At 44.7% G+C, this 24,149-nt stretch overlaps 1 protein-coding gene across 2 annotated transcripts in view; it reads left to right on the top strand.

Annotated features, from left to right (window-relative positions):
• The window catches only part of VPS54 (VPS54 subunit of GARP complex), an 85,653-nt gene that overhangs the window by 51,478 nt on the left and 10,026 nt on the right, over nt 1-24,149 (top strand). For both annotated transcript variants that reach the window (XM_077282506.1, XM_077282507.1), the window contains exons 14-18: nt 4,795-4,976; nt 18,260-18,372; nt 20,116-20,179; nt 20,268-20,373; nt 23,647-23,734. In XM_077282506.1, coding sequence (XP_077138621.1) covers nt 4,795-4,976; nt 18,260-18,372; nt 20,116-20,179; nt 20,268-20,373; nt 23,647-23,734 — 553 coding nt within the window. The remainder of the gene's footprint in view (nt 1-4,794; nt 4,977-18,259; nt 18,373-20,115; nt 20,180-20,267; nt 20,374-23,646; nt 23,735-24,149) is intronic.

Genomic DNA, 24,149 nt, shown 5'->3' with positions numbered 1-24,149 from the left:
GTGCATTTACTGAACATACATTTCAGTACGCCAACATTTCTGATTTTAAAATCATTTTTCAAGCTGGTGTTATAAAGTATTCTAATTTACTGAGATAATGACTTTTGGGTTTTCATTGGCTGTAAGCCATAATCATCAACAATAACAGAAATAAACATTTGACAGTGGGTATGGAAAGTATTCAGACCCCTTTAAATTTTTCACTCTTTGTTTCATTGCAGCCATTTGGTAAATTCAAAAAAGTTCACATTAATGTACATTCTGCACCCCATCTTGACTGAAAAAACAGAAATGTAGACATTTTTGCAAATTTATTAAAAAAGAAAAACTGAAATATCACATGGTCATAAGTATTAAGACCCTTTGCTCAGACACTCATATTTAAGTCACATGCTGTCCATTTCCTTGTGATCCTCCTTGAGATGGTTCTACTCCTTCATTGGAGGCCACCTGTGTTTAATTAAACTGATAGGACTTGATTTGGAAAGGCACACACCTGTCTATATAACAACACCCATGTTGGAAACTAGACCCCCCAAGGAACTTATCTAGATGTTTTGTGAGAACTTTGAACCCCCAAGTGTTTCACTACAGTTTATAACGCAGAGCCGTGAAAAAAAAAAAAATTCCCACAAAAATTATTTTTTAGTCCCCAGTTTTGTATTTTCCCAAGGGTAACAGGAGAAATTGGACCCCAAAAGTTGTTGTCCAATTTGTCCTGAGTACGCTGATACCCCATATGTGGGGGGAACCACCGTTTGGGCGCATGGGAGAGCTCGGAAGGGAAGGAGCGCCATTTGGAATGCAGACTTAGATGGAATGGTCTGCAGGCGTCACATTGCGTTTGCAGAGCCCCTAATGTACCTAAACAGTACAACCCCCCCACAAGTGACCCCATATTGGAAACTAGACCCCCCAAGGAACTTATCTAGATGTGTTGTGAGAACTTTGAACCCCCAAGTGTTTCACTACTATTAATAACGCAGAGCCGTGAAAATAAAAAAACCTTTTTTTTCCACAAAAATTGTGTTTTAGCCCCAAGTTTTGTGTTTTTCCAAGGGTTACAGTTAAAATTGAACACCAAAAGTTGTTGTCCAATGTGTCCTGAGTACGCTGATACCCCATATGTTGGGGTAAACCCCTGTTTGGGCACACGGGAGAGCTCGGAAGGGAAGGAGCACTGTTTTCTTTTTCAACGCAGAATTGGCTGGAATTGACATCGGACGCCATGTCGCGTTTGGAGAACCCCTGATGTGCCTAAACAGTAGACCCCCCCCAATTATAACTGAAACCCTAATCCAAACACACTCCTAACCCTAATCTCATCGGTAACCCTAACCACACCCCTAACCCTGACACACCCATAACCCTATTCCCAACCCTATTTCCAACTGTAAATGTAATCCAAACCCTAACTTTAGCCCCAACCCTAACCCTAACTTTAGCCCCAACCCCAACCCTAGCCCCAACCCTAACCCTAATGGGAAAATGGAAATAAATAAATGTTTTTTATTTTTTCTAACTAAGGGGGTGATGAAGGGGGGTTTGATTTACTATTTATAGCGGTTTTTTTAGCGGATTTTTATGATTGGCAGCTGTCACACCCTAAAAGACGCTTTTTATTGCAAAAAATATTTTTTGCGTTACCACATTTTGAGAGCTATAATTTTTCCATATTTTGGTCCACAGAGTCATGTGAGGTCTTGTTTTTTGTGGGACGAGTTGACGTTTTTATTGGTAACATTTTCAGGCACGTGACATTTTTTGATCGCTTTTTATTCCGATTTTTGTGAGGCAGAATGACCAAAAACCAGCTATTCATTAATTTCTTTTGGGGGCGCGTTTATACCGTTCCACGTTTGGTAAAATGGATAAAGCAGTTTTATTCTTCGGGTCAGTACGATTACAGCGATACCTCATTTATATCATTTTTTTTTATATAATGTTTTTAATGTTTTGGCGCGTTTATGCGATAAAAACTATTTTATAGAAAAAATAATTATTTTTGCATAGCTTTATTCTGAGGACTATAACTTTTTTATTTTTTCGCTGATAATGCTGTATGGTGGGTCGTTTTTTGTGGGACAAGATGATTTTTTCAGCGGTACCATGGTTATTTATATCCATATTTTTTGATCACGTGTTATTCCACTTTTTGTTCGGCGGTATGATAATAAAGCGTTGTTTTTTGCCTCGTTTTTCTTTTTTAACGGTGATCACTGAAGGGGTTAACTAGTGGGACAGTTTTATCGGTCGGGTCGTTATGGACGTGGCGATACTAAATATGTGTACCTCTATTGTTTGTTTAGTTTTTTGATAAAGAAATGTATTTATGGGAACAATATATATATATATATATATATATATATATACATCTTTGACTATTTTTTTTTTTTTTACTTAACAACATTGCCCCGGGGGGGGTCATCATGTTATAGGGTCAGATCGCTGATCTGACACTTTGCAATGCACTGTGTCAGATCAGCGATCTGACAGGCAGTTCAGAGATGCTTGCAAGCGCTTGCTCTGAGCAGGCGCTTGCAAGCCACCTCCCTGCAGGACCTGGAAGCAGCCTTGTGGCCATATTGGATCCGGGGCCTGCAGGGTGGAGGTAGGAGACCCTTCGGAGCAATGCGATCCATCGCGTTGCTCCGAGGGTCTCAGGGAAGCACGCAGGGAGCCCCCTCCCGGCGCGATGCTTCCCTATGCCGCTGGAACACTGCGATCATGTTTGATCGCAGTGTGCCGGGGGTTAATGTGCCAGGAGCGGTCCGTGACCGCTCCTGGCACATAGTGCCGGATGTCAGCTGCGATAATCAGCTGACACCCGGCTGCGATCGGCCGCGCTCCCCCCGTGAGCACGGCCGATCACATATGACGTACTATCCTGTCAATGGGAATTAAGTCCCAGGTCACCTCGACGGGATAGTACGTCATATGGGATTAAGGGGTTAATGAGAAAAAAGGAACTTTTTTGAGTTTACCAAATGGCTGCAATGAAACAGAGTGAAAAATTTAAAGGGGTCTGAATACTTTCCGTACCCACTGTATATAATATATCAATTTCAGTTTTTCTATTGAAGAACTGAAATAATTAACTTTTTGATGCTATTATAATTTAGTACGAAGCACCTGTACAGTATATGACTTGCATTAATTAGTGAAATATCCATTTAAAAGTGATGTGTCTGGAGAGCGTTTGCATTGGTTGATGAATGACAGAACTCCCATAGCCATGAGAGGAGAGAGCTGACGCGTGAGCTGCCATCTCTCCTCCCGGGACCTCGTATTTGGACCCAAGTGCGGTTCTTAGATGTATGACCCTCATTTCTCAGACATTTGTTCTATCCGTGCCGCTGAATATGGCATAAATGTTTCTTCTGAGATAACCCATTTAAGATGAAGTAGCACACATTACATTGTTTATTGGAGGAATGCGAAACCTACAAATTAAAAACTGTAATGTTCCTCTCGCTGGTGATTAATCTTCAAGACAAAAATTCAGATGAAAGAATATAGGCTAATGAGTAACGCATTTGACCCAAGTAAGTCACGTTGAGCGCCTGTGGGACTTGTGGGCACTATTCAGGAACAACCAACAATTGGGACTTGTCATTCTTAGCACACGGCGGGGTGAGCTTCCCGCATCTTTCCATGCAGGTCGTGTGTAGGAAGTAAACACTGTACTTTGAGAAATTGCTGTTTCCTAGGGGCACAATTTCCTTTTATTATCCAAATCGGTCCAAAATGTTATGTATTTTCTTCTTATACAGCTTTCCAAATCCTACTTTTCTGAGCAGGGCCATAGAGGTGCTGTCTGCTGTCTGCAGCTATTACAGGGGGAGCTAACGACCTAATAATTTATACATTTCCCATTGGACTCCGTTATTAATCCCACCTGTGTCTCCCTTTGTGATCGCTGCAGGCAATGAGAATTGTATTATCTGACTCTATTACCGTGTGAATTGCATCAGAAGGTTTGCTGCTTTGTGTCAGCGAGCCCGGCTAAGGGTACTGTCACACAGTGCAATTTTGATCGCTACGACGGCACGATCCGTGACGTCGCAGCGTCGTATGATTATCGCTCCAGCGTCGTAGACTGCGGTCACACTTTGCAATCACGGCGCTGGAGCGATGCCGAAGTCCCCGGGTAACCAGGGTAAACATCGGGTTACTAAGCGCAGGGCCGCGCTTAGTAACCCGATGTTTACCCTGGTTACCAGCGTAAACGTAAAAAAAACAAACAGTACATACTTACATTCCGGTGTCTGTCCCCGACGTTCTGCTTCTCTGCACTGTGTAAGCACCATAGCCGGAAAGCAGAGCGGTGACGTCACCGCTGTGCTCGCTTTCCGGCCGGCAGGCGCTCACACAGTGCAGAGAAGCTGAGACGCTGGAGGACAGACACCGGAATGTAAGTATGTACTGTTTGTTTTTTTTTACGTTTACGCTGGTAACCAGGGTAAACATCGGGTTACTAAGCGCGGCCCTGCGCTTAGTTACCCGATGTTTACCCTGGTTACAAGCGAACACATCGCTGGATCGCTGTCACACACAACGATCCAGCGATGTCAGCGGGTGATCAAGCGACGAAAGAAAGTTCCAAACGATCTGCTACGACGTACGATTCTCAGCAGGGTCCCTGATCGCTGCTGCGTGTCAGACACTGCGATATCGTAACGATATCGCTAGAACGTCACGAATCGTACCGTCGTAGCGATCAAAATTGCACTGTGTGACAGTACCCTAAGTCTGATCAGTCCGTTATATAGTGTTTCTGCTTCTTTTTTCTAGGACGGGTTTCTTGAGAAGCTGAACTCCTCAGAGTTTGTGTCCTTGTCCCGATCAGTTGAAGAGTTTGTCCAGGATACAGAGAAAATCTGCGGTAGGAGAAGCATGTCCCTCCGAGGGGCGCTGCAGAGCCAGGCCAACAAGTTTGTAAACCGCTTCCATGATGAAAGGAAAACCAAACTCAGGTATAGTTTGGCATGTCTGGTGTTACTGGCATGACTGTAAAATACCCACGTCGTGTGAAAAATCTGCCAGAAAATATTTCATTTTAGATTTGTTGCTGATTTTTACTCCCCTATAGAAAAAAGATTGCAATAAATCTGTGACATAAATTAATTTGCTGCAGATTTAATAACCCACATACTGATCATTATCCTCGTGAAAAATTTTCTCAGATTTTACCAATCCAGCTGCTTTATGTGCAACTCTTCCCAAGAAATCAACATAACAACCATCCTGTGTGAACGAATTAGGAGGAGTTGTCCACGACAAAGATATTGATGACTTGCCCTTCATACAGATCGTCAATATCAGAATAGTTGGAGTTCGCCTTTTTTTTTCTTTTTTTTTTATGCACGTGTTTTTTAACTAAAAAAACATTTTTACCATTTGTTTTCATTGAAAATTTTGCATTGTTTGCCTTTTACAAGCTCTTTGTTTCCATTCAACTTTCATGTGGTCTGTGGTTATTAATCATCTGCGAGGAGCTCAGAAGAAGACAGAGAAGTGTTACAAACTCCCTATCACACCACGGTAATGGCCTGACTGATGGATTTTCAGTTAACTCGTTCTCCTGCCAGCCATAGATGGTGCAATGCAGAGGTTTTAGAAGGCAAACATTCTTATTGAAGCCCAAAAGTGCAAAAAATACATTCATTTAAGTAACAAAAAGAAATCCCAAATGGTGGACAACTTCTTTATGTTATTGGAAAATAGAATAATCCTAATCTAGTTTTCTCCTTCGCCACATTGGGGGACACATGACCGTGGGTGTATGCTGCTGCCACTAGGAGGCTGCCACTAAGTGGATACAAAAAGGGTTCGCTCCTCCTCTGCAGTATACACCGCCCACTGGCTGCGGATAGAACCAGTTCATGCTTAGTGTCCGTAGGAGGCACACTGGGGTCTGCTATTCAGACCATACCTTTTTTATTTTTATATTTTTTATAAACCTTTATGGGCAAGAGGAAGACTGGGGCGACGGACCCTTTCAAGGGGCCGATCTCCCCCAAACAGCAGGTGAGCACGGCCAGTGTCGCCTCCCCGCATCCTCTCCTGCGATGTGGGATCCCAGGCCTGAGCTATTTTAGGAGCGACGGTTCCCTTCAGGGCGCCAATCTTCCCGCAGCATCAACAGACGGGAACACGGAGTAGTGTCACCTCCATGTACCCCCTTCTGAGTCAGGCCACAGCCGGACAACCTGTCCTGTGAAATCCTAGGGGAGCACACACTTAGGATACACAGAGGCTCTCCCCTCCCATGGCGTCCGTGCTGCTCCCACTGCACCACCACTGATGGAACAGCGGTGCTGCAGGGAGCTGGACGGTCCCTCTCCTCCTCCCTCTCAAAGGGATGGTGGATTGAGGGTTCCTGCACCGCCCCTATTGCAGCCCTGACCTGCGTGCAGAGTAGCAGCTCTGCCCATCACTTCCTTAAGGAGTAGACCCGGAACCCTCAGACATCCGGCGGTGAGTTTTTCATCCAGGGGGGGCTCCTGAGCGCATCGCGGGCCCGGTGATCATTTCCGGTTAGGCTATGCTCACCTCACCCTAAGACCCCATGTTCGTAGCAGTCAGGGCTCCGACTCTGATTCCACAGCACTGGTAGCAATAGGGCCCCATTTTCCTAATGGAGGCTAAAAATGTGTCCTTTTGGCCTCTTAACCCCTTTCTGACCTCGGACAGGATAGTACGTCCGAGGTCAGAACCCCCGCTTTGATGTGGGCTCCGGCGGTGAGCCCGCATCAAAGCCGGGACATGTTAGCTGTTTTGTATAGCTGACATGTGCCTGCAATAGCAGTGGGTGAAATCGCGATCCACCCGCCGCTATTAACTAGTTAAATGCCGCTGTCAAACGCTGACAGCGGCATTTAACTAGCGCTTTCGGGCATCGGGCCGGAAATGAGCGCATCACTGACTCCAGTCACGTGATCGGGGGTCAGCGATGCATCGGCATGACAACCAGAGGTCTATTGAAGACCTATATGGTTGTTGTTGCCGGATTGCTGTGAGCGCCACCCTGTGCTCGTAGGAATGCAGTAATTCAGCTACATAGGAGCAATCTATGCTTCGCTGCTATGTAGCAGAGCCGATCGAGTTGTGCCAGCTTTTAGCCTATTCTAGGCTGTTGAAGCATGGCAAAAGTAATAATGAATGTTTTAAAAAATATGAATAAAAAAAATAAATATATATATATATATATATATATATATATATATATATATATATATATATATATATATATATATATATATATAAAAGTTTCTCACCCCACCTTTCACCCCATTCAAAATAAAACAATAAAAAAAAATCAAAGCGACAAAAAAAATCGAAACGCCAGAATTACGTTTTTCCAGGTCGTCCCTTATGACAGCACCACAAGGAGGTTGCTCTTCATATCCTTGATAGGGACAGGAACACAGAAGAGGTTAAATAGCCCCTCTCCACCTCCACCCTTCAGTGTTTTTCCTGTCCCTATCAGGGACAGACGCAGGAGAGATCTATGGAAGATCAGGGTTACCTGATTGGAAGCGGCGCTTCGGTCGCAGGCAGGCTCGGTTGAGCAGGAGCTCCTGAGTGCGGTCCCATCCTCCTGAAGGGGGCTCTGGCCGCGGGAGTCTGGGACTCCCCAAGTCGCAGGATACCGACAGAGGTCCCTCCACCGACAGAGGTAGAGCTGGGTGCTCCCACACGCGGCCTCATCCCCTCACAAAGGGGCTCTGAGGCAGCGGCTGCTGCTGCAGGTGTCCGGCTCCCTCGTCTCCACGTGCGGCCGTTGCTGGCGTCGTTCCCCGGACTTCCGGTCCGGCGCTTCGGTGACTTCCGGGGGGCGTGGCCGGATTCCCGGGGTCGGCGGCGCGGAGCATTTCCGGGGCGCCGGGAGGCTGGGGGAGCAAACAGAGAGGCCAGACAACACCGGATTTTTCGCCGGATCTTGGTCCCAGGCTGTCGGCGTGCGTTCCAGATGACGCATGTGCAATACAGCTGGGGACCTGTAATCACCATGGACGCCAGCAGCTGAGCTCGGAAGGAGGACGAATCAGATGTCATGAAGCTGGGGAAGACTGACTACTTAAATGACGGACAACTGACAGCACACTTGACTCAGATAAAATGGAAGGTGCTAGTCGTCCAGACGTCCATTCCTTAGAGCTGCCCATGGACCATGTGAATAATACGTGGTATGGGAAACATTACAGTGCCTTAGATCCGTAGCTACAGGGGTCTCCCTTACGTTTACAGGACAAGGACACTTCTGAAAGGCCGACTGTTAAGAAAAGGTCCACCAGATGTCCGTTATGCACCGTCAAGCTTCCCGATGGCTATAAAAAGAAGTTATGCGAAAAATGTATCGCTAAACTTCTAAAGGATGAACAGGCTTCGTTACTGGATAATATTAAAACCATGATTCGAGACGAAGTCCAAGCTACGGTGTCTACAATGGTGCCACCCCAGTCTCCACGACCCAAAAGGCCCAGATGGGATATGGACCTAAGTTCCGAGGAAGGAGAGGTCTCGGGGTATTCCGATCCAGGCTCAGAGGAACAGGGTCCATCCTCGGTATCACCAGAAGAACGGAAGAGATACCGATTTTCATCCGAAAATACGGACATACTGCTCAAAGCAGTTAGAAGCACCATGAAGATAGAGGACTCGTCTGAACCACTATCGGTTCAAGTGGAGATGTTTGGGGGCCTAAGAACTCGCAGAAATAGAGTTTTTCCGGTCAATAACCACATTACAGCAATGATAATGGAAGAGTGGGAAGACGTGGGAAAAAAACTAGTAGTCCCGAGAGACTTCAAGTACCGTCTTCCCTTCGATCCAGAAGAAACTAAAATCTGGGAATCGGTTCCAAAGATTGATTTTCCTGTGGCTAAGGTCACAAAGAAAACAGCTATCCCCTTCGAGGACTCATCAGGATTAAAGGATCCGATGGATAAGAGGTCAGAAGATCTTCTCAAAAAAGCCTGGGAGTCGTCGGCCGCCATTATGAAAACGAACATAGCGGCTACCTCTGTTGCAAGGTCTATGAGTCTTTGGGTAGACGAGTTGGAGAGTCATATTACAGACAGAACCCCAAGAGAAGAGATCCTAAAATCTCTTTCAGTGCTGAAAATGGCAACTGATTTTATGGCGGATGCTTCCGCGGAATCGGTACGTTTTGCTGCCAGGAACAATGCACTGTCAAACGCAGCAAGAAGAGCCTTGTGGCTGAGATCATGGTCGGGAGATACCCAATCCAAAAACAAGCTGTGTTCGATTCCATTTTCAGGATCTCACGTGTTCGGCCCAGTCCTTGACGAGCTACTCGAGAAGGCGTCCGATAAGAAAAAAGGCTTCCCTGAAGAGAAGCCAAAGAAGACACAATTTTTTCGTAGAACTCGCTCTCACCCAAGACAGGACTACAGAGGAAAAGGGAAGTCCGGCAGATGGAGCTACCCTAAAGGGGGCAGAGGAAGAGGTTCCTTTCGAGACCAGTCATCAGGACCCAGCAAACAATGACGCCAACAATATAGGAGGAAGACTACAATACTTCCTGGAGGGATGGCAGAACATTACTCAGAATCAGTGGATTCTGCAGACAGTGGCACAGGGGTACAAGATAGAGTTTACTCATCTACCCCCCAAGAGATTCTGTTTGACACAGACGGAGTCATCAGCAGTACATCAAAGACTGCTAACGGACATACAGGAACTCTTAGAGTTACACGTCATAATACCGGTACCCCATCATCAGCACTTCCAGGGGCATTACTCCAGTCTGTTCTCCATAAGAAAACCGAGCGGAGAATACCGCACAATAATAAACCTAAAACCATTAACCCCTTCCCGACCCATGACGCCACGTAGGCGTCATGAAAACCCGTGCCAATCCGACCCATGACGCCTATGTGGCGTCATGGAATGATCGCGTCCCTGCAGATCGGGTGAAAGGGTTAACTCCTATTTTACCCGATCTGCAGGGAGAGGGGGAGTGGTGCTTCAGCCCAGGGGGGGTGACTTCACCCCCCCGTGGCTACGATCGCTCTGATTGGCTGTTGAAAGTGAAACTGCCAATCAGAGCGATTTGTAATATTTCACCTAAAAAACTGGTGAAATATTACAATCCAGCCATGGCCGATGCTGCAATATCATCGGCCATGGCTGGAAAACCTGAAGTCACCCCCCCCACACCCACCGATCGCCCCCCCAGTCCTCCGTTAGTCCTCCGGTCCCCTCCGTCCGCCTGCCGGCTCCCCCGTCCTGCTGTCCGCTCCCCCCTGTGCTCCGATCACCCCCCCTGTGCTCCAATCACCCCCCCTGTGCTCCAATACACCCCCCCACCACCCCTTCATACTTACCGATCCTCCCGGTGTCCGTACGCCTCCTCGCTGGGCGCCGCCATCTTCCAAAATGGCGGGCGCATGCGCAGTGCGCCCGCCGCATCTGCCGGCCGGCAAAGTACATTTTGATCGCTGTGGTAGGTTCTATCACAGCGATCAAAATAAAAAAATAATAAAAAAACCCCCCCTCTTTATCACCCCCATAGGTAGGGACAATAATAAAATAAAGAAAATATTTGTTTTTCTTTTTCCACTAGGGTTCGGGTTAGAACTAGGGTTAGAACTAGGGGTAGGGTTAGGGGTAGGGTTAGGGTTACGGGTAGGGTTAGGGGTAGGGTTATGGCATGTGCACACAGAGCGGATCGGCCGCGGATCCGCAGCAGATCGGCAGCTGATCGGCCGCGGATCGGCCGTGGATCCGCAGCGGATCGGCCGCGGATCCGCAGCGGATCCGCAGCGGATCGGCCGCGGATCCGCAGCGGATCGGCCGCGGATCCGCAGCGGATCGGCCGCGGATCCGCAGCGGATCGGCCGCGGATCGGCAGCGGATCCGCAGCGGATCGGCAGCGGATTGGCCGCGGATCCGCAGCGGATTGGCAGCGGATTGGCCGCGGATCCGCAGCGGATTGGCCGCGGATCCGCAGCGGATTGGCCGCTGCGAATTCGAAGCAGTTTTCCATCAGGTTTACAGTACCATGTACACCTAAGGAAAACCAAATCCGCTGTGCCCATGGTGCGGAAAATTCCGTGCAGAAACGCTGCGTTGTATTTTCCGCAGCATGTCAATTCTTTGTGCGGATTCCGCAGCGTTTTACACCTGTTCCTCAATAGGAATCCGCAGGTGAAATCCGCACAAAAAAACACTGGAAATCTGCTGTAAATCCGCAGGTAAAACGCAGTGCCTTTTACCTGCAGATTTTTCAAAAATTGTGCGGAAAAATCTCACAAGAATCCGCAACGTGGGCACATAGCCTTAGGGTTAGGGTTGGAATTAGAGTTAGGGTTGGAATTAGGGCTAGGGTTTGAAATAGGGTTAAGATTAGGCTTGTGGTTAGGGTTACGGATAGGGTTAGGGGTGTGTTGGGGTTACAGTTGTGGTTAGGGTTGGGATTAGGGTTACGGTTGGGATTAGGGTTAGGATTAGGGTTGGAATTAGGGTTACGGGTGTGTTGCGGTTAGGGTTGTGGTTAGGGGTTTGTTGGGGTTAGGGTTGTGATTAGGGTTATGGCTACAGTTGGGATTAGGATTAGGGGTGTGTTGGGGTTAGTGTTGAAGTTAGAATTGAGGGGTTTCCACTGTTTAGGCACATCAGGGGTCTCCAAACGCAACATGGCGCCACCATTGATTCCAGCCAATCTTGCGTTCAAAAAGTCAAATGGTGCTCCCGCCCTTCCAAGCCCCGACGTGCGCCCAAACAGTGGTTTACCCCCACATTTGGGGTACCAGCGTACTCAGGACAAACTGGGCAACAACTGTTGGGGTCCAATTTCTCCTGTTACCCTTGCAAAAATAAAAAATTACTTGCTAAAACATAATTTTTGAGGAAAGAACAATTATTTTTTATTTTCACGGCTCTGCGTTATAAACTTCTGTGAAGCACTTGGGGGTTGAAAGTGCTCACCACACATCTAGATAAGTTCCTTCGGGGGTCTAGTTTCCAAAATGGGGTCACTTGTGGGGTGTTTCTACTGTTTAGGCACATCAGGGGCTCTGCAAATGCAATGTGACGCCCGCAGACCATTCCATCAAAGTCTACATTTCAAATGTCACTACTTCCCTTCCGAGCCCTGACGTGTGCCCAAACAGTGGTTTACCCCCACATATGGGGTATCAGCGTACTAACAACAAACTGGGCAACAAATATTGGGGTCCAAATTCTCCTGTTACCCTTGTGAAAATAAAAAATTGCTTGCTAAAACATCTTTTTTGAGGAAAGAAAAATGATTTTTTATTTTCACGGCTCTGCGTTGTAAACTTCTGTGAAGCACTTGGGGGTTCAACGTGCTCACCACACATCTAGATAAGTTCCTTGGGGGGTCTAGTTTCCAAAATGGGGTCACTTGTGGGGGGTTTCTACTGTTTAGGCATATCAGGGGCTCTGCAAACGTAACATGATGCCCGCAGACCATTCCATCAAAGTCTGCATTCCAAAACGTCACTACTTCCCTTCCGAGCCCCGGCATGTGCCCAAACAGTGGTTTACCCCCACATATGGGGTATCAGCGTACTCAGGAGAAACTGGACAACAACTTTTGGGGTCCAATTTCTCCTGTTACTCTTGCAAAAATAAAAAATTCTGGGCTAAAAAAATATTTTTGAGGAAAGGAAACACATTTTTTATTTTCACGGCTCTGCGTTATAAACTTCTGTGAAGCACTTGGGGGTTCAAAGTGCTCACCACACATCTAGATAAGTTCCCTTGGGGGTCTAGTTTCCAAAATGGAGTCACTTGTGGGGAGTTCCTACTGTTTAGGCACATCAGGGGCTCTGCAAACGCAACCTGATGCCCGCAGAGCATTCCATCAAAGTCTGCATTTCAAAACGTCACTACTTCCCTTCCGAACCCCGACGTGTGCCAAAACAGTGGTTTACCCCCACATATGGGGTATCAGCGTACTCAGGAGAAACTGGACAACAACTTTTGGGGTCCAATTTCTCCTGTTACTCTTGCAAAAATAAAAAAATTCTGGGCTAAAAAAATATTTTTGAGGAAAGGAAACACATTTTTTATTTTCACGGCTCTGCGTTATAAACTTCTGTGAAGCACTTGGGGGTTCAAAGTGCTCACTACACCTAGATAAGTTCCCTTGGGGAACTTGGGGGTCTAGTTTCCAAAATGGAGTCAATTGTGGGGAGTTCCTACTGTTTAGGCACATCAGGGGCTCTGCAAACGCAACCTGACGCCCGCAGAGCATTCCATCAAAGTCTGCATTTCAAAACGTCACTACTTCCCTTCCGAACCCCGACGTGTGCCAAAACAGTGGTTTACCCCCACATATGGGGTATCAGCGTACTCAGGAGAAACTGGACAACAACTTTTGGGGTCCAATTTCTCCTGTTACCCTTGGGAAAATAAAAAATTGTGGGCTAAAAAATCATTTTTGAGAAAAGAAAAATTATTTTTTATTTTCATGGCTCTGCGTTATAAACTTCTGTGAAGCACTTGGGGGTTCAAAGTGCTCACCACACATCTAGATTAGTTCCTTGGGAGGTCTAGTTTCCAAAATGGGGTCACTTGTGCGGGAGCTCCAATGTTTAGGCACACAGGGTCTCTCCAAACGCAACATGGTGTCCGCTAATGATTGGAGCTAATTTTCCATTCAAAAAGCCAAATGGCGTGCCTTCCCTTCCGAGCCCTGCCGTGCGCCCAAACAGTGGTTTACCCCCACATATGGGGTATCATCGTACTCAGGACAAACTGGACAACAACATTTGGGGTCCAATTTCTCCTATTACCCTTGGGAAAATAAAAAATTCTGGGCTAAAAATCATTTTTGAGGAAAGAAAAATTATTTTTTTATTTTCACGGCTCTTTGTTATAAACTTCTGTGAAGCACCTGGGGGTTATAAGTGCTCACTATGCATCTAGATAAGTTTCTTGGGGGGTCTAGTTTCCAAAATGGGGTCACTTGTAGGGGAGCTCCAATGTTTAGGCACACAGGGGCTCTCCAAATGCGACATGGTGTCCGCTAACGATTGGAGCTAATTTTCCATTCAAAAAGTCAAATGGCACGCCTCCCCTTCCGAGCCTTGCCGTGCACCCAAACAGTGGTTTACCCCCACATATGAGGTATCGGCATACTCAGGAGAAATTGCCCAACAAATTTTAGGATCCATTTTATCCTGTTGCCCATGTGAAAATGAAAAAATTGAGGCTAAAAGAAATTTTGTGTGAAAAAAAAGTACTTTTTCATTTTTGCGGATCAATTTGTGAAGCACCTGGGGGTTTAAAGTGCTCACTATGCCTCTAGATGAGTTCCTTGGGGGGTCTAGTTTCCAAAATGGGGTCACTTGTGGAGGAGCTCCAATGTTTAGGCACACAGGGGCTTTCCAAACACGACATGGTGTCCGCTAACGATGGAGATAATTTTTCATTCAAAAAGTCAAATGGCGCTCCTTCCCTTCCGAGCCTTACCATGTGCCCAAACAGTGGTTTACCCCCACATGTGAGGTATTGGTGTACTCAGGAGAAATTGCCCAACAATATTTAGGATCCATTTTATCCTGTTGCCCATGTGAAAATGAAAAAATTGAGGCTAAAATAATTTTTTTGTGAAAAAAAAGTACTTTTTCATTTTTACGGATCAATTTGTGAAGCACCTGGGGGTTTAAAGTGCTCACTATGCTTCTAGATAAGTTCCTTGGGGGGTCTAGTTTCCAAAATGGGGTCACTTGTGGGGGAGCTCCAATGTTTAGGCACACGGGGGCTCTCCAAACGCGACATGGTGTCCGCTAAAGATTGGAGCCAATTTTTCATTGAAAAAGTCATATGGCGCTCCTTCCCTTCCGAGCCCTGCCGTGCGCCCAAACAGTGGTTTACCCCCACATATGAGGTATCAGCGTACTCAGGACAAATTGGACAACAACGTCCGTGGTCCAGTTTCTCCTTTTACCCTTGGGAAAATAAAAAAATTGTTGCTAAAAGATCATTTTTGTGACTAAAAAGTTAAATGTTCATTTTTTACTTCCATGTTGCTTCTGCTGCTGTGAAACACCTGAAGGGTTAATAAACTTCTAGAATGTGGTTTTGAGCACCTTGAGGGGTGCAGTTTTTAGAATGGTGTCACTTTTGGGTATTTTCAGCCATATAGAAACCTCAAAATGACTTCAAATGTGAGGTGGTCCCTAAAAAAAATGGTTTTGTAAATTTTGTTGTAAAAATGAGAAATCACTGGTCAAATTTTAACCCTTATAACTTCCTAGCAAAAAAAAAATGTGTTTCCAAAATTGTGCTGATGTAAAGTAGACATGTGGGAAACGTTATTTATTAACTATCTTGTGTCACATAACTCTCTGGTTTAACAGAATAAAAATTCAAAATGTGAAAATTGCGAAATTTTCAAAATTTTCGCCAAATTTCCGTTTTTTTCACAAATAAACTCAGAAATTATCGACCTAAATTTACCACTAACATGAAGCCCAATATGTCACGAAAAAACAATCTCAGAATCGCTAGGATCCGTTGAAGCGTTCCTGAGTTATTACCTCATAAAGGGACACTGGTCAGAATTGCAAAAAACGGCAAGGTCATTAAGGCCAAAATAGGCTGGGTCATGAAGGGGTTAAACAAATGGGTGGCGTACAAACGCTTCAAGATGGAATCTCTCAAGTCAATCGTACCGTTAATAAAAAAGAATTCGGTAATGTGCACGCTAGACCTCAAACATGCGTACTATCACGTTCCCATCCACCCATCACATCAAAAATTCCTCAGATTTGCAATAAGAAGTCGCAAGGGGATTCTGCATTTCCAGTTTCAATGTCTACTTTCGGTCTCTCCTCTGCCCCAAGAATATTTACAAAGCTCATGACAGAGATCATGGCCCACTTGAGGGAAAAAGAAATTCTCATTACACCCTACCTGGACGATCTGTTGCTGGTAGCAAATTCATCCCAACAGATGGAAGAATCCTTAAGAGTTACCATGTCACTCCTGAAACATCTGGGGTGGGTAATAAATTTAAAAAAGTCGAGTCTCGAACCAGAGACACAAAAAATATTCCTGGGTGTACTTCTAAATTCCGAGCTGGAATACTCCTTCCTACCAGACCAAAAACAACGGTCAATCAAAAAAGAATTTCAAACGATAAAAAAACGGAAATACATTTCCATCAGGAAAGCCATGAGGATCCTAGGACTGATGACCTCGTGCATTCCCAGCGTACAGTGGAGTCAGTTTCGCTCCAGAATGCTCCAAAAGGAAATTCTTTCGGTATGGAATGGAAAGGAAGACTCCTTAGACAACAGGATGCGGTTATCCAGCGAAGTAAAGCAGTCCCTCTCATGGTGGATCGATATAAAAAACCTCAAAAGAGGAAAACCATGGAATATATCTCCATGCGTAAACATAACGACCGATGCAAGCTCAAAGGGCTGGGGAGCCCACATAGAAGGACGATACCTTCAGGGGACATGGCCACCATCGATACGCAACAGTTCCTCCAATTACAGGGAACTCAGAGCGGTCTGGAAAGCACTAAAGGGGTGCCAACACGAAGTGCAGGGACACCATATCCGAGTCTTCTCAGACAACTCGACCAATTTTGCCTACGTTCTGTCAGAACTTTAAGAACGAAAAAGAACGTTCTCTCCATTCCCTGGATGTTAAGAGAACAGTTTTGCAGTATTTGAAACTTACAGACGGCTGGAGAATTGATCCAAATCTCTTTATACAGATGTCGGGGAAAAATAGAGGCAAAAAAGCCTCAAAAGCGACTCTAGCTAGATGGATTAAATCTACTATTTGCGCTGCGTATACTTCAGCCGGTGAATCCCCTCCAGAACATCTAAAAGCCCACTCTCTGAGAGCAATATCTGCTTCATGGGCAGAGAGTGCGGGTGCATCCATGGACCAAATTTGCCGGGCGGCAACTTGGTCTAGTTCAAATACCTTTTGTAGACATTACAAACTAGACGTTCTGTCAAAACAACAGACCGGCTTTGGGAGGAAGGTCCTCCAAGCTGTAATCCCGCCCTAAGTAGGAGTTATTTGGTATTTCTCCTTGTGGTGCTGTCATAAGGGACGACCTGGAAACTAGGAGTTAGACATACCGGTAACGGTATTTCCAGGAGTCCATTATGACAGCACCCATTATTTACCCTCCCTTGAACTCCTGTCTGATGTGTGATATAAACATGTATAGAGAGGAAGTTCAATAAAATTGCGTTGTATCCATCCTGGTGTGGTACTTTGTAAAATCACTGAAGGGTGGAGGTGGGGAGGGGCTATTTAACCTCTTCTGTGTTCCTGTCCCTATCAAGGATATGAAGAGCAACCTCCTTGTGGTGCTGTCATAATGGACTCCTGGAAATACCGTTACCGGTATGTCTAACTCCTAGTTTTTGGTCGCTGCGACATTGCATTAAAATGCAATAACGGGCGATCAAAAGAACATATCTGCACCAAAATGGTATAATGAAAAACGTCAGCTCAGCACCCACCCAACCTGAGATCATGAAAAATGGAGATGCTACGAGTAACGAAAAATTGCGCAATTTTTTTAAGCAAAGTTTGGAATTTTTTTTTTACCACTTAGATAAAAAAGAACCTAGACATGTTTGGTGTCCATGAACTCGTAATGACCTGGAGAATCACAATGGCAGGTCAGTTTTAGCATTTAGTGAATCTAGCAGAAAAAACAAACAAAAAACAAGTGTGGGATTACACTTTTTGCAATTTCACTGCACTTGGAATTTTTTTCCCGTTTTCTAGTACACGAAAACCAATGATGTCGTTCAAAAGTAGAACTTGTCCCGCAAAAAATAAGCCCTCATATGGCCATATTGACGGAAAAATTAAAAAGTTATGGCTCTGGGAAGGAGGGGAGCAAAAAACAAAAACGCAAAAACGAAAAAAGCTCCGGGGGTCATGAAGGGGTTAAGGGGGTGTAAGCATACTTTTTTTTTAAGGCTAATGGCCGACATATGTCAGTGGATGGCTATTCATTGGCGTACTTTGGAGGGTTACCTTGGAAAATACTCCGCATGTATACCTCCAAGATATACGGTACGTTGTGGAGCATTCTATGAATTGAGCCATTTACTGTCATTCTCAACCTGGTTTGTTGTTTCATCTCAACCTGATGTATCCACAAAAAAATGACATTTTTCTTGCTTTGCTAATAGAGAGTATGCCGCATATGCCAGCCATGATCAACCAGATAATATTCAATATTTCCTAAAGTGTATTCTCTTCTCCTTAGCCTTCTGCTGGATAATGAGCGCTGGAAACAGGCCGATGTCCCTGCCGAATTTCAGGACTTGGTTGATTCCATAACAGATGGCAAAATAATGTTACCTGAGAGGAAGTCTGGATGTGAGTTGGTATTTAATAATTTAGCTTGTGCCATACAATCTGCATGCAGCAAGCTCCGAGCCCCCGGTAATATTTGTGTAAGCTCCTGCGGCGGGGCATAGATTACTTCACTGAGACTAGTAATTAACGTTTTGTTTCTCATATTTATGTCAGTCATGCAGAACAATATCATGGTAAATAAGTCACTGTAAAAGCTGGATGTAGTGCTGTTGTGCAACTTTTCTTTAATCTGAATGAATCCAAAGTTCTTCGCAGATTAAAGAAGATGTGTCAGCAAAACAACAATCTCTCATCCTTCTTACCTATGTATGTTATATGGTGTAGTTGTATTAAAAAATATTTACCGATCGCGTCTTCTCCAGTTTCCAGCGCAGCTCCGCTGCTCTTCAGTCCCACGTGATCTGAAATCAGACCAGTCGGCTCACACTGGAGTTTGTGTGGAGCAGAAGTCGCTTTCTCATGTAAGTCTATGGAGCTTCGTTTTGGTTCTTATAAACTTACATTGGAAAATAAGCACTTCCCTACGCAGTGACCAGTCGTGTGGGCCAGAAGTAGACTGCAGCAGCGCTGGAAAGCGGAAAATAGGGCGATGGGTAAGTATTTAAATGCATTATTATCATTTTTGGCAGAGCTCTGTTTAAAGGGAACTTGGCAGGTTTTCTGACTGTCTCCAACAGCTGCTTAAAAGGTATGGATGCCAATTTCTTTATTCTAAAAGGTGTTTTATGTGCACTACTAACTTTGCAAAGCTGGAAGAATTAACTTTTATCCTATGGAGTCTCACATGTTTAATAAGGCAATACTAATCTGGAGGGGGAATAGACTAGTCCTGCCTTGGTTCTTCTAGTCGCACCTCCAATGGGCATGAGTGACAGGCTCCAAACAGTAGGACAGTTATGCAGTCTGTCAACCAAGCCCAGGAAGGCCTGACTAGGAGGTCTGAGGCAGGACTAGGCCATTGGAAGAGACACCTCCTAGGATTAGTCCTGACTCATTAGCCTATGCTAGTCTGAAGGATTAATAGTCCATTATGGTGCATAAAATGCATTGTTGGACTAAAGAAATCAGCTCTTATACTAATAAAGTAGCAGTTGGGGACAGTCCCGGTGGGCTTATCCCACAATCAGTCTGCACAAAGACTGGCTAAGCAAAAATGAACTTACTGTGATCCTTCATTGCATGTATTTCAGTGTCTTTTCTCCCCTTTTGCTGCATTATTTAGTCTCTAAACTGGATGGACCTGCTGCCGATAGCACGTGACCTCCTAATTACAGGTCTCCCCCGGCCGCAGGCACCTGTCCTCCTACTCTACTGCTGTGCGCGGCTGACATTGCCACTCCTTTCTGAAAGCTCCTGTGCTGTATAGTGACAGTAACCGCAGCGCACAAATTATAGTAAAAAGCACAAATTGTTTTCATACTCATAAATAGAATAATCTCTCCAATTTCCTTACCGCCCAGAAATAATGTCAGTTCAGTCCAGATTCTCTCCCCAGTTATGTTCTACCCTTCTTTTTAAGTAATGGTTTCATTGGTAGTTCAGGTGCTTAGTTCTACGTCTATTTGTCACAGAGTCTGGTTGCGCTCGGTTATACCGAGCATGGAGTGCTATCAGAACGTGTCAGCATGGAAGCCCACTCAGCAGAGTCCATATAGACCCCAAGCCTCCTTTTTCCCATGGAGTTAATTTTATTTTATAGTGTAGAAAAAAGGAACTAATTTTTATTCTTCATTTCATTTTCAGTTGTAGAAGAACGGAAGCCCTTTGACTTTCTTACCGTTGACGGACAGAAGTACGCTGTGGTTGGGTATGCGGCTTCTTCCATTCACATGTATCAGATTTGGCTCTTTGTGATATTCTCCCCAAATATTCATATATTTCTGTATTTTTTTCAGCACTGTTCTGATTTTAATCAGAATAATTCTGGAGTATTGCAGCTGTGTGGACGACATCCCTTCTATCACCACAGACATGCTCACCCGTCTGTCTGAGCTACTGAAGGTGATCATTTCAGTCCATCTGTGTTTTTAGCATCTGTGTTTAACTTTTAGTAAAACTTCAAAGATATACACTTTTATTATTGTAATTTTAAATCAACCTGTTTTACTTTCTGAAATTTACTTGTTGCTTATTAAGGATTTGAGAGCGAGCCATGGAGTGTTGTGAACTCCGTATATTTGTATATATGAAGGTCCAATTAACATCTATAGACTTATCACTTCCCTTCTAGTAAGCCTTTAAAGCTTCAGCCTCCCAGTCATGTGTGTGTATACACAATATATACTGTATGCCTGTGTATGTGTGTGTGTGTATATATATATATATATATATATATATATATATATACAGTGCCTACAAGTAGTATTCAACCCCCTGCAGATTTAGCAGGTTTAATAAGATGCAAATAAGTTAGAGCCTTCAAACTTCAAACAAGAGCAGAATTTATCAACAGATGCATAAATCTTACAAACCAAAAAGTTTTGTTGCTCAGTTAAATTTTTATAAATTTTAAACATAAAAGTGTGGGTCAATTATTATTCAACCCCTAGGTTTAATATTTTGTGGAATAACCTTTGTTTGCAATTACAGCTAATAATCGTCTTTTAAAAGACCTGATCAGGCCGGCACAGGTCTCTGGAGTTATCTTGGCCCACACCTCCATGCAGATCTTCTCCAAGTTATCTAGGTTCTTTGGGTGTCTTATGTGGACTTTAATCTTGAGCTCCTTCCACAAGTTTTCAATTGTGTTAAGGTCAGGAGACTGACTAGGCCACTGCAACACCTTGATTTTTTGCCTCTTGAACCAGGCCTTTGTTTTCTTGGCTGTGTGCTTTGGGTCGTTGTCTTGTTGGAAGATGAAGTGACGACCCATCTTAAGATCCTTGATGGAGGAGCGGAGGTTCTTGGCCAAAATCTCCAGGTAGGCCGTGCTATCCATCTTCCCATGGATGCGGACCAGATGGCCAGGCCCCTTGGCTGAGAAACAGCCCCACAGCATGATGCTGCCACCACCATGCTTGACTGTAGGGATGGTATTCTTGGGGTCGTATGCAGTGCCATCCAGTCTCCAAATGTCACGTGTGTGGTTGGCACCAAAGATCTCGATCTTGGTCTCATCAGACCAGAGAACCTTGAACCAGTCAGTCTCAGAGTCCTCCAAGTAATCATGAGCAAACTGTAGATGAGCCTTGACATGACGCTTTGAAAGTAAAGGTACCTTACGGGCTCGTCTGGAACGGAGACCATTGCGGTGGAGTACGTTACTTACGGTATTTACTGAAACCAATGTCCCCACTGCCATGAGATCTTCCCGGAGCTCCTTCCTTGTTGTCCTTGGGTTAGCCTTGACTCTTCAGACAAGCCTGGCCTCGGCACGGGAGGAAACTTTCAAAGGCTGTCCAGGCCGTGGAAGGCTAACAGTAGTTCCATAAGCCTTCCACTTCCGGATGATGCTCCCAACAGTGGAGACAGGTAGGCCCAACTCCTTGGAAAGGGTTTTGTACCCCTTGCCAGCCTTATGACCCTCCACGATCTTGTCTCTGTTGGCCTTGGAATGCTCCTTTGTCTTTCCCATGTTGACCATGTTTGAGTGCTGTTCACAAGTTTGGGGAGGGTCTTAAATAGTCAGAAAAGGCTGGAAAAAGAGATAATTAATCCAAACATGTGAAGCTCATTGTTATTTGTGCCTGAACTACTTCTTAATACTTTAGGGGAACCAAACAGAATTCTGGTGGGTTGAGGGGTTGAATAATAAATGACCCTCTGAAAATACTTTTCCCAATTTAAAAAAAAAATAAACAAAGAAATAACATTCTTTTTTGCTGCAGTGCATTTCACACTTCAAGGCTGATCTACAGCCCAAATGTCACAATGCCAAGTTAATTCCAAATGTGTAAACCCGCTAGATCTGCAGGGGGTTGAATACTACTTGTAGGCACTGTATATATATATATTTATATACAGAATATACACTCACCGGCCACTTTATTAGGTACACCATGCTAGTAACGGGTTGGACCCCTTTTGCCTTCAGAACTGCCTCAATTCTTCGTGGCATAGATTCAACAAGGTGCTGGAAGCATTCCTCAGAGATTTTGGTCCATATTGACATGATGGCATCACACAGTTGCCGCAGATTTGTCGGCTGCACATCCCAAAGATGCTCCATACAAGGCAGGATGGATCCATGCTTTCATGTTGTTTACGCCAAATTCTGACCCTACCATCCGAATGTCGCAGCAGAAATCGAGACTCATCAGACCAAGCAACGTTTTTCCAATCTTCTACTGTCCAATTTCGATGAGCTTGTACAAATTGTAGCCTCAGTTTCCTGTTCTTAGCTGAAAGGAGTGGTACCCGGTGTGGTCTTCTGCTGCTGTAGCCCATCTGCCTCAAAGTTCGACGCACTGTGCGTTCAGAGATGCTCTTAGGCCTACCTTGGTTGTAACGGGTGGCGATTTGAGTCACTGTTGCCTTTCTATCAGCTCGAACCAGTCTGCCCATTCTCCTCTGACCTCTGGCATCAACAAGGCATTTCCGCCCACAGAACTGCCGCTCACTGGATTTTTTTTCTTTTTCGGACCATTCTCTGTAAACCCTAGAGATGGTTGTGCGTGAAAATCCCAGTAGATCAGCAGTTTCTGAAATACTCAGACCAGCCCTTCTGGCACCAACAACCATGCCACGTTCAAAGGCACTCAAATCACCTTTCTTCCCCATACTGATGCTCGGTTTGAACTGCAGGACATTGTCTTGACCATGTCTACATGCCTAAATGCACTGAGTTGCCGCCATGTGATTGGCTGATTAGAAATTAAGTGTTAACAAGAAGTTGGACAGGTGTACCTAATAAAGTGGCCAGTGAGTGTATTTGTGTTTATGTATAATATAATTTACAGTTTGCCTCAAAACATGTCAATGATCATGGACTAAAAAGGACTCTTTCTTTTCTTTTTCTTTTTTTTTTTCATTTTATGCAAGGTTGACATCTTTTTGTTGCCATTTATTTTTCTTACACATTTTGTAATAAAGATGGATGTGTTTTTACATGGGCTGGATCTCTATTTTGGACTTTTTTTCCATCTCCGTAGTCTCCACCAGTCCCAGCTTAGTTCCCTCCTGCGTCAACTTTTTTAGGTTTTTTATGTGTGTGTCATTTTATCTATAGAGTCCTCAAGGCCTCAAATGTAATTGATAATTTGTGATGAGAATAAAGACTTTGCGGAGATCTACTATGATGACAGTTGAGCTGATGGTCTTTATTTTTTTGCCTAGTACTTCAACTCGCGTAGTTGTCAGCTGGTTCTGGGAGCCGGGGCTCTTCAAGTTGTTGGATTGAAGACAATAACCACAAAAAATCTTGGTAATTTTCATTTGTGTCCCTTCTATAAATACAACAAACTTGCTTATGTATGTACTGCTGATTAACCTGCTGCATTATCTTTAGGGCTAAAGTATACATTTATAACTGACACTTTCTGTAGTGTCTTGATTAGAATAATTTGGCATGTTACCCAGAACCAGTAAATTTTCATGGATTTTACCGATTTGGTGGTGTTTTACAAGACTAAAAAATGTTCTAAAATAAAGAAGCACTTTAATTCTTGTTGTCCGTGTCATTGTTGCAATTTTGACCCCTCAACCATCATTCACATGACCACTACCGTCAATCACTTGCGTCATGTGCCATAGATGGTACTGCTGAGACCAGTGATTGGCAGCAGTGGTCATATGAATAATGTATAACACATGAGGACTATTAGAGCAGCGGGGGCTTT

Source organism: Ranitomeya variabilis, chromosome 2, assembly GCF_051348905.1.
Source record: "Ranitomeya variabilis isolate aRanVar5 chromosome 2, aRanVar5.hap1, whole genome shotgun sequence".
NCBI classification, from domain to species: Eukaryota; Metazoa; Chordata; class Amphibia; order Anura; family Dendrobatidae; genus Ranitomeya; species Ranitomeya variabilis.
Note: the sequence above shows the minus strand (reverse complement) of the source record. Positions and strands in the feature narration are given on the sequence as shown.